The 12085-nt window shown below is 32.0% G+C and overlaps 1 protein-coding gene across 1 annotated transcript in view; it reads left to right on the top strand.

Moving 5' to 3' along the window:
• Nucleotides 1–1534, top strand: part of LOC145247929 (complement C3-like) — a 210974-nt gene extending 209440 nt beyond the window's left edge. The window contains exon 39 of the mRNA XM_080109568.1: nucleotides 1207–1534. Coding sequence (XP_079965694.1) covers nucleotides 1207–1336 — 130 coding nt within the window. The 3' untranslated portion in view covers nucleotides 1337–1534. The remainder of the gene's footprint in view (nucleotides 1–1206) is intronic.
• The last annotated feature ends 10551 nt before the right edge of the window (nucleotides 1535–12085 follow it).

Raw genomic sequence — 12085 nt, 5'->3', positions numbered from 1 at the left:
GTCAAACACAAAATCGAGTACACTCAACATCGTCTTACCATCAACCCTGTGAACTTGGAGTATGGGAAATTCCCATACGTACAAAACAAAATAATGTGGGCACACTATTATGATGTTTTTCTTAATAATGTGGACATACGTTAATATATTCATCTTAATAATTTTTCACTGAAAAAATAAAAATACCCTAACTAAGGGTAAGGATACTGAGTAAACGTTGGATAAAATGATGATTAAAATTATTACGAACTTGCCAGGATTCGAACCTGGAATCTTCTGATCCGTAGTCAGAGGTGTTATCCATTGCGCCCCAAGCCCTGTCTGCATGCCAAAAGATGTATACAGACAGTGCTAAATTCCATTGACATGAGCAGGTAACTTTTTCGACAAATGCATGAAATGGCCCAAAAACCCTTATTTCAGGTTTTTTGTGTGACTTGGCGTTGTTCGTTACGAACCTTATATATATAAGGACAATCTAGCGACTCGCACCTTTCAGGGAAAAAAAGAATTTTTCAGTTCGGTGCATCCGTTTGAAGTTTTATTGGTATATATACACATAAATAAATAAACATTTAGAATTTTATTAATTATTCATAATAATCGAAATATATTTTTCATTAGAAAAAAAATTGTCCAATAATTATTCATTAGATTTTCTTCTTAGCAACAATTTTTCAGTTAAAATCCATTTGATCTGACTTCAAAGTTCTTAAGCAAAATAAGGACCGTGATATCGTCAGAATTTTCCAGGTTAAAGCTGAACCTACAAAATCACAGCAGCCAATGTCATTTAGGAAGATATTTATTTTGATTTGAAAAAAAAAATATCATAAAAGTAAAAAAAAATGTTTTTTTGTTTGTTATCATTTGTTTGTTATTCAAAAATAGTTTTTCATGAAACTTATTTTTCAATGATTTTTATTTCTTGATTTGAATTTGAATTTTTTTAAAGTTTCATAAAATTGTCCAATAATTATTCATTGTATTTTTCAAATAATTTTTCATTGAATTACCTTCGTAATAACAGAAATTATATATTTTTCCTCAAAGAAATTGGGCAAAGTTTGCATAACAAAAAATCATGAAACTTGTTTGGTATCTTTTGCAATTTCATATAAACTACACAGAGAATTCCAACGATAACACGGTCCTTGATCTGCATAGGAACTGATTTTAATTATATTTTTCTATTTTCTTCTGCAGGCATAAATTTTGGGTTGACAGTTCGGGACTCATGATTAAAAAGTCACATGAATTCATAAAGAAACACACGGACATCTTCGAGAGTAAAGCAAAGAGAATAAGTCGCAAAGATTTTTGTGGTCACTTCTGATAGAAACCCAACATCGAACATTTTGTTCCGTCTCAACTGAATCAAGAAAAGAAGCATCTACAAAAAAAAACAAAAAAAACTGTTCAAGATGAATTCCTATCAAATAACAATTTTGCTATATTTGATTCTCTTTCCTTCATTACAATTATCGATTTAAAAAAAAATTATAATAAAGCCTCAACTCGATAACAAATGTAACATTGTTTTTTGTTTTTTTTTAAATTTTTAATTACTTCTACTATGTATTGGAGGTATTGTTTTTCTTTTCTCTTGGAATTTGAATGACACAATCTTTTAGTGCTTCGCAACTGACAATTCTGCTACCAGACGCAATGCTACATCATCATCAGGAGGAGCCACTTTGCAGTTTCATCTCTATTCCTCGACTGCTTTTCTGAAGCGAGTTGCTCTTGAATACTGCTCTGATGTCATATACTCTGAATTTTTTCATCAATTTTTTTTTATCATAATATTTGGTTTAATATTCGTTTTACATGACTGCATGGTTTTTAAAATTTTTTTTAATTGATTTCCAAACTAATCTATCACTGATCTTATGTACAGTCAGCACATCAGCTGTTGATCATGCAAGATAAAATCCATATTGCTTGTTACTGAGTAGTTTTTTTTTTTTTTTTTTTTTGCTGAGGTGGTTAATGACTTCTGGAGTAAGTTGCATGAATCTGTAATTACAAATTCATGCAACTTATTCCCAGCGCATAGGTGGAACTCAAACAGTCTGTAGCCGAGATGCAAAAGACTGATTTCCAGTATTTTTAAATATTGCACAGACTGGTGAAGTTTTCCGGCATGATGGGAAGCATTTATCTTTAAAGCAGCGATTAAGCAGATTATGGGTTAGTTCCGGTTGCAGGTTTTTTAAGCACTATAACTGGAATGTTGTCAGAACGAGATGCCTTGATGGCACCAAAGTTCTTGATAAGTTTGGTAACATCCCGGACAGATATGTGGATGTCACACAAAGTGTTTCTAATATTCTTGTAGCTTTACTCTTAGTGAGCGGCATGTTTTACCTTTGTAAATTTTTCCCCACTTAAATAAAATGACATAATAACATACACACAGTTCTTAGTCATGATGTGCTGGAGAGTCGATTTAATTCCCGGATACTTGTTTCAATGTCATATTCTGAAATTTAGCGATTTCAAACAATTATAATAAAGCCTCAATTCGATAGCATAAATGTAACATTCTGTTTTATTTTTGTTTGTTTTTTTTATTTTTGTTTAATTACCTTATCAAGAACTTTGGTGCCAGCAAGGCATCTTGTTCTGACTACATTCCAATTATAGTGCTTAAAAAACTCGCAACCGAAATTAACCCATATTCTTACAAAGCTGCTTGATTGCTGCTTTAAGGATAATATGTGTGCCCGTTTCCCCTCGGTAGCCATCAATATGAGAAACGATGACACGGCCAGAAGACAAAGAAGAAAACTATATAACCTTCGGGGTCGGCGATATTGTCGAGCAAGGAGGAGGCGCATGGTTTTATCACAACTGATTACTGTTCTGATATCATTTTAGATATCGTCTTAAATTTGTTAGAGTACCCCCCCTCCCTTAAATGGCAGACATACTTATCACATGATGATGATGATGTCATCCTTCTTTTCCTCCATTAATAAACAATGAAAACGCATCAACTTTTTCAATGTTTTTTTATTTGATTTTCTTTTAAATATAATTAATAAAATGAAAGTAAAAAAAAAAATCTGAAAAGCCAAGGAAGAGGAAACAAAAACAAAAAAAAAAACAAATTAAAAAAAAAATCGAGGACAAAAAAGTCAATATTTTTTTTTGTTTTGTGTGACATATTCAGGCTGATTATAGAAACAGGTTTAGTTGACGAAACATTTTTTGTGCTTTTTTGGTTTTTAAAAAGAAAAAAAAAGTCACATTTTGTCTCTTTTTTTTTTTTACAGTGTGTATGTGTGTGTGTTTTTTTTAGCCGTAGTAATTCTGGTGGAGCGTTTTTTTTTGTTTTTTTTTTTAACAATTCAGTCAGATTAAGATTGTCCATCAGTTTTGAAGAAATTTAATGTTAAAAAGATTTTCATGGATTTTTTTTCTTTTTAAATCTTTTTCTAAAGTTTGGAATCTTCATAAATATCTTAATTTCTATTTAGAAATAGCAGAGATGAAGAAGAACTAAAGATGGAGGGAAAGGAGGAGGGGAAGAATGAAGATGGCGTTGTTGAGCTATCACTGCAAAATATAAGCCATGCGATATGAAATGAACGAAAAATATATGGCAACAGCGTTAGCAATGAATGTTATGAGGTTGAAAGAGGGATAGAAGAAGAAAGGAAAATGAGTCAGGGAGGAGAAAAGAAAGGGGGAAGGGCGAGAGAAAGGAGTGAGAAGAAAAGGTGGTGGAAAAAGAGTCAGAGAAAAATGGAGGAAGCGAGCGAGAAAAGGGGAGGAAACAGCCAGAGAGAGGAAAGAATAGAGTGAAAGAATGGGGAGAAAAGTAAGAGAAGGAGGCAAAAGGGAAGAATCAAAGGAGGAGAAAAAGGAGGAGGAGGAGGATAAACGGTGAAGATGAAAAGAAAAAGAGAAAAAAGGGGCAAGAGAAAGGATGGAATAGAAGCCATGAAGAAACCTGGGAGGGAGATAGAAAGGAAAAGGGGAGGAAGAGAAGTGGGGGGGGGATGAAGGAAACGGAGGGGGGAAGGAGTAAAAGAAAGACGGAAAGAAAGAGAAAGGTGAAAAATAGAAAGAGATAAAGAAAGAAACTGGAAGAGAAAAACCTGAGAATGAAATAAAAAAAAAGTAAAAAAAAAAACGGATTTGTATGCATTTGTAAAACATTGGCAATGACCATAATTTTGTTTCCGTTTAAACCAATATTCCTTTCATCTTAATTACATCTGCATTTTATCCGAATTTTCACGCCACCCTTTCGCAGTTGAAGGCAAATGATAATAAGGCAGCTGTCAATAAGACAAGAGAAACGCTGACGGCAATCGAATCTCAGATCGAAGGAGGAGTATCTAATTCTCTCCCGCTGCAAGAACTATGACACCAGGGTCAGAAAGTAAGATTTAGAAGTCAGCGTCCCCTGGGGAAGGACATTCTGATCTGCAAAAGTACCTGGGCAGCCACGTCAGAATTCCCCAGTAAGGGCGCCCACGGTGATTAGCAATAAACTAACCCCCTTTCTCAAAGGGCGACAGCAAAGCCTGGGAGGATGGACCTCCTAGAACAGCACAAAACTAGCATTACACCGCAATCAACAGGGAACAGGTCATTACAGGAATGCTTTAATCTCTGTTGATTTTGGGAGCCTGAGGATAAATATCCCTAACTGACTCAGATCGAAGGAGACATTGATTTCATCTCTGTTTGATACTGCCCAGTAACTGCAATAGAAGGATGGTCTGAGAATCATGCAAGGAAAAAAACAAAAGTAAAACTAATATGAAGAAGGCCGTAGATTTTAACAAGCATGAAAGGGACCTTGAGAGATGAACGGTGAGAGCAGTGAAGACATAATTAAAATGTACATAAGCTGTTAACTTGAACACAAGAATGATCACTTTCCAAAACTACCAGCATACACCAGTGAGATAGCAAGCAAGGTGACCCTCAAGCCAACAGAGATGTAAAAATTCTCCTGTTGCAGAAAACACGTGCATAGAGAGTTGGAGCATTAAGTGTAGAGATCTTTGGTTTATACAAATGGTTTGGATATTTGTGCATACACTTGCTACGTTTAGCCACACTGATGAGTCGGCAGCAACAAAACAGCTGTCTATGGATGACATAGTAATCCAAGTAAGGTTTATAGTTTGTATCCACAGGGTAAAATCCGGAGAATCTTTACTGTGTTTATATAAAGTGCTCAATAATAAATAGAGCTATTTATTTGTAGGAAATAGTTTTATTTATATAAACATAGCATAGTTACACATTTTAGAACATGTTTCAGTCGTAACTATAATTAGCTAGACTTCCATCAGTTAAAAAAAATTTAAAAAAAGGGTCTTGAATGCCTGTTTTTTGGAGGGTGGGGCTGAAGATATAGAGCTAATTATAGCTATGACTGAAACATGTTCTGAAATGTGTAGCAATGCTATTTTTGTATAAATAAACCTTTTTACTATATATATATATATATATATATATATATATATATATATATGTAGTATTCCAGGTTCAAAGAGATTGGACAAACAATTTTACAAACCATAATGTCTTTATATAATAGTGCTCAATAGCAAGTAAAGTTGTACATTTATTTAATATATCTATACAGATATGCAAATATGTTTTGACTACAAGCAAAAGAGTTCCGATAAAATGATGCACAAAGAAGTATTCAGATTTTTCTAGAATAAGCCATTGTATGACCATATTTGGTATTGACCACCAAGCTGCATCAATCTATTGCAAATTTATTACTAGGAAATGTATAAGCCAAATTGTAAATAGCTATGGTTAAAAATACCTCCTCCCCCTCTTCCACCATCTCTGCATGGTCATGTGATGTCAAACTATTAATAAATTTAAATTTTTTATTTTTGCATTATTGTATCGTAAGTTCTTGCCCAATGAGATTTGGCCATTTTTGATTGTAGTCGAAACACTGTATCAAGATATATATATATATATATATAGCATTCTTCAATTTGTTTTGATTTTGTGAGTCAATGATTTGAATAGAATTTTAGCGGTCTTTTGAATAGTAAAACGTTAATCCATCTCAATGAAACCATGGTACGTCTCTGAAATATTTAACATAGTTATCAAATAAATAATTATGTATTTTTGCTCTCATATTTGTAACTGAGCACTTTATTAATTTTTATTTCAACACATCTCGACACCCTGTATATATGAAAGAGAGAGAGAGAGAGAGAAGGGAGAAAAGGAGGAGAGAAAGATGGTAGGGCAAAACTTTTCACAAATTTTCTTCCATTTTAAAAATAAATCATGAGTGCTTTTAACGCTTTAAAATTTTTTTTAAATGAAGCAAAATTTAATGCAATTGGCAAGTTACATATTTGAGCGATGACCCTGTTTTAGCGTGTTCTTTCAATCATCACATGGAAACAGAAAAAAATATACATACATACATTTTTTTTTCCAACTTACATTGTAAAAAAAAAAAAAAAAAATCACGGTAAATTATCAAAAAAAAAATCTTTTTTTGAAAACTATTTTTAAAAAATTCTGCATGAAGAACGTTCATAAACGTGCTTGACATCAAACACCTTCTTTTATGTTAAACTTTAAAATACTAATAGCATTTTATTTTATTTGTTTATTTTTTGAGGATTTTTATTTTAATTTTTTTTATTTATATCTGACAATTACTGCACACAGCATGCAACATCTTGATTGAAATCATGGTACTTGTCAAGATAGAGTCGATAGATCGATTTAAAAAAAATATGTCGTTTTAATCAAAAACAATATTATAAACTTAATTATCATGCTGAAAATAGTAATATATCCAAAAATTACGAAAATTCATCGATTAGAAAAGTTATTTATCGTTAAAAGTAATTTTAACAAAAAATTTGTAAAATCGCATTTTTCTTAGACATGGAGTCTACACGCAGGGGACATAACTCCAAAATGAATATTTTAGATTACTTGTTCATGGCTGTAATATTTGTTGTCTATAGTGATGAACTTTATTTTACTAAAAACACAATAGCAGTTGTTCTATTTGATGAATTTTTGTAATTTTTGGATATGTTACTATTTTTGACATGACAAGTAAGTACGTAATATGGTTTTTTGCTTAAAACGACATATTTTAAAAAATCGATTTGTCAACTACATCTTAAGAAGCACAGAAATCATTTAAACTAAATTATTAACAAGCGTCTAATTGAAGCAGACACACACACAAACATGCACAAGCAGCTATGCACTTCCCTATCTAGTCATCCACATGGACATTGATCTCTTTTCGGGTATCATGGATTTTGCAAGTACACAAATGTACCAAGAGAACGAGTTAACAGTGGAATGGAGTAACGGAAAGAAAGTTTTTATAAACACGTTCAAAAACTAATAAGATCCGTTAACAGTCAAACTTATTTTTGAGGGGTTTTTTGTCCAGAATTCCCCCTATATTTAGAAGTTTAAAAAAATCGTATGATGTATTTCCTCTTGATGGAACAAAAATGTCATATTCCAAAACTCACATAAATTGGTCAAGTAGTTTTATTTTTAACTTAAGAAAAATCAAAGTTTAAGAGTAAGTAAAAACTGAGTCTCACATCGCTATCTTAAAAAAAAAAACAAAGGCAATAATAAAGTGCTCAGTTGTACAATAATTCAAATTTGCAAGAGCAGCCTTGTAATGCCGACGATTTTCTATTAATCGTTTAAAATCGATTAAAAATGATTTTCTTTATAAAAAAAATAAAACTACTTGATCAATTTACATGGTTTTTGGAATATGATCTTTTTGTTTAGTCACAGGTACATAAATCCAAGATTTTCATGTATTTTTGTGTTTTAATATAGAGGATGTTCTGGACACCAACCGTTTTTTTTTTTAAACCACCTAACACAACGAATTCAGTAAACCTGTTCAAAGAGTTTCAAAAGCATACTGAACCTCTAATTAATTACTAACCAGCTAAAAATAACAAATAACAAAAAAAAAAAACATGTATAATGAGATCAACTCATTATCAGAAGATTTAGATACTCCCATTGGCTTAAAAATGTTTATGAATGGTATTGATACACAAGCATGCACACATTATATTGATGCATGAAAAACCTACTTACATCTCTAAGATCTTTTATACATTTTTCGTATAAGGCTCTGTCACTTTGATGCTGAGCACAATAGTCACAGATGCTGCAAATCATAATCTTGTTCTTGAGTAACTGCAGCCTTAATTGTCATGTGTGTGTATGTATATATATATATATATATATATATATATAGGGTTTGCCATATGTAACTATATATATAAAATATTTGTCCGTTGAAACGACAAAGACTATCTGATTATCCTGGAGCGATGATGGGTGACATGTGGTGAATTGTGAAGCAAAGGTTGCGCAATCGCCAACCACACCTCTCCTGGGTTGGTACTGTTTGATTTCAGTGGCAGTCCAGAATGATCGGAAACAATGCCAAGATAAGCATACAGCACCTGATATTCCCAAATGGTCACCATTTTAGAACTGACCAAGCAAAACGATGCTTAACTTTGATAATCTAATGGGAATCGGTATGTCAATGTGATTATGCCATATTTCTTATGATTAAAACTCATAAGATTTTTAGTTTCATCTTATGCAATAACCAGCAAATACATAGAAATGCTAATATCTAGCATTCTTATCTAATTACTTTGCTAGCAGTTTTCCTCTGATGAGAAGAATAAGCATTCTTTGAAACTCAGTGGATTAAGGATTACCTAACACAAAAGTTTTGGAGTATTCTGCTAAACAATAAAAACTAATTGTAAACTTCTATTTTACAGCTTTGTTCTTACTATTATTTATATATATATATATATATATATATATATATATATATATATAACTACTTCATTTACTCACATAAAATTAATATACGAAAGTATAGATTTATGCGTAAACTTTAAGTATTTACTTCAAAAGTGCTCAATACGTAGGTAGAGCTAGTTAGTAAGTTATAAAATGTATATGCCGATTAAGTTACACTAAATATTCCGCGTTTCATCCATTCTAGATTTCTTCAGGCTTATGCATACATTTTATAACTTACTATATATATATATATATATATATATATATATATATAATCTGGATATGCTAGAACCGCTGCTTTTGCCATTATTACAACAGAAAAATAGTGCATAATGATGCACTTGTGTAAGACTAGGTGCATGAAATGTTGCTGAATTGATGGATTGGCAAACATGAACCACTTGGTTGCCCGTCTTGCTTGTGGGATTTAATCCATCCCCGCATTTTCCTTATGAAACATTCTTAAAGACAAACTTTACTTAGCTTAAATTTGAACTTAAACAAATCCAAGCTACCATTGCTCAAGTGCAGATGGAGCTGTATGCCAAAATATGCGTTCAAACCAGATACGTACCCAAACAAAATTAATTTGCATCCTCCCTTGAAGCTCACATTCGAAAATACCTGTGGTCTTAACACAGGTTTGAATGTGTTTTTTTTTTGTTTTGGTTATCATTAGTTTGCTCTTTGTTTACATACTTTTTACTTATGAGAAGGGAACTTATCTTCTATCTAATTTTAATTTCTTTAGAAGACAGAAAACTTTATTTAAGTAGATACTTAATAATTATATTTTTCCCAGGTGAGGAGCAGAAATACCTGGCTTAGAATCCAGGTGCGAGGTTACCTCTGTCAGTGCGATGGACCCACAGATCTTGTCAAGTCATCCATCTAGGAGAAGGAAAACTGATTTAAAACCTACATTACCAACTCTATGCATCAAAGTAGCCATTATCAGTCCATGAAAGATTGGCAACATGCACTGAGCTCTAAGGAGAGCATGCAGAATTTTAATAAACAGCATTTTTTTTCATTGAAAAAAAAAAAAAAAAAAAAAAAAACTTAAGCGCACCCTTTGTTATTTTTGATAGTTTCATATTTCTTCCTGTAACATAGCGCGGACGGCTATATGCAAATACCGATCTGTGAGTGAAATGATGTTATGGTAAAGAAAAAGAAGACGTTAAAAAGGAGAGAGCATATTCGAGAAGATGATCATGTTAGAGATGTGAATGACGTTCGAGAGCATATTCGAGAAGACGATCACGCGAGAGACGTCACAGCTGTAATGAAGAAATAAATGCTGTTGTTACAATAAAAAGGAGTTGAAGTTCTTTCCTATTCTTTGTTTACTCTGCGACTGAGGCTACAACGTGTTGGGTAATGTTACATTCCATGTCACATTTGTTATGTTGAAATAAAATTATATAGTTAATTATGGCGGACCATATATATATATATAATTAGATTGGATGAAATATCCAACTGTTTGTAAATATTATTGGATAGAAAAAGAAATTTCACTATTTATTAACTCATATAACTGACATTTCTGCTAATGGGGCCTTCCTCAGGATATAGTCACAGTCGGCCTATCATTTCCAATTATATCATTGTCCGGCAATCTCACTAATCATTACTCTTGAGTGACCTTTGAATCTTGATAAATTACGACCTATTAGTTTTACATACATTGTACAAATGAAAAAAAAAAAAATCTTTTTGATAGAAACACCATTTATAGAAGCCAATACTGTTATTCATCATCGAACTGACAATCTCATTTAGCCATTACAGTAGTCTATAAGCCTTGATAAGTGTATTAGTATAAAAAAAAGATCTCATTTCAGTTATATGAGTCGATACTGTTGTTCATGGTCAAAACGATTAACTTACTAACTTTTAGAATAACCCCTGAGCCTTGAGAAGTGGTGGCCTATCTATTATCTAGTTGTTAATTATATAAAGAGCAGTTGCCTGTGTGTTTGAATGTTTTCATGTCCAGCTAAAAGTTCAAAACTACTAACCAAAGACACACAATGTTTATATCTTCTTGAACATTGTCCCAGATGTATAGTATATACAAAACTTTAGAAAAAAAAAAAAAGAAATGTTTATTCTTTGACAATCAACTGATTCTGAGGGGAGGGGCTAGATTGTTTTGTATGGTTTTATGTCCAGCTAAAAAGTCCAGAATTACTAACCAAAAACATACAATGCTTATATTTTATTGAACAGTATTGCCCTGAATGTATAATATAAAAATGCAGAAAAAAAGTTTATTCTTTGACGATCAACTGATCTTGGTTTTGTGAGGGAAGGGGAGGGGGTAGATTATTTTTTTTATGCAGTTTCTATGTAATTATGGCCCCAGATAACGCTGGTTAGCTCTGCTAGTTAGTATATAAAATGATCTCATTAATAGACACGTCAGTTATATGAACCGATAAGAAATGTACAAAAAAAATGTGAAGATCTTTTTCTATCCACTAAATGTATTCTTTTTTAAATTAAGACCCAATACGAGATGCATGGCATGTTTAGAGAATCGCAATGAAGATAATTATTGTGCCGCGTGGGCAATAAAATAAGTGACACAAATTTGAAAAAAATATATATAAAAATGAAAATAAAAAAGATTTACTTGAAGCAATTTTTCAGTGATTGGACATACTGTCATTGCTATCCCCTCTCACCTCCCCTCCCTCCGACAAGCCACCCCAATGACAACGGCAATAGAATAGTAAGCAGTTTGCATTGCTAGGCTTTTATGCAACACACCCCTACCACTATTCAGAATTCCCTGCCCCCCCACACCCACCCATCATATACCAAAAAATAAAATAATTACAAAAAATAAAATATTAATATATTTTATAAAAAAAAACAAAAAGAAACAACAACAAAAAAAAAAACATGCAAGCACACAATTATGATAAAAAAAGATTAGGGGTTTGGGTTAGAGTTAGGGTTAGCAATGTTCCTTTTTGATTAAAAAAAATACCTTCCATTCATACAGAGACACAGATAATGTGCAGACAACATTATTATATAATATTTTAATTTTCAATAAGTCCATTTGTAAACACTTCCTTTTTTTTAATTTTTTATTCCTTTTAAGTTTTGGGGTTGGTAGCTATTGTTCAAATCTAATCATATTGCAAATGCTTGTTTTTTAATTTAAAATAAAAAAATGAATTAAAGAAACTTTGTGACCAAAACTAAGTAAAATAAT

This window comes from Euprymna scolopes, chromosome 26 (assembly GCF_053919585.1).
Source record: "Euprymna scolopes isolate OS-2025 chromosome 26, ASM5391958v1, whole genome shotgun sequence".
Classification (NCBI taxonomy): Eukaryota; Metazoa; Mollusca; class Cephalopoda; order Sepiida; family Sepiolidae; genus Euprymna; species Euprymna scolopes.
Note: the sequence above shows the minus strand (reverse complement) of the source record. Positions and strands in the feature narration are given on the sequence as shown.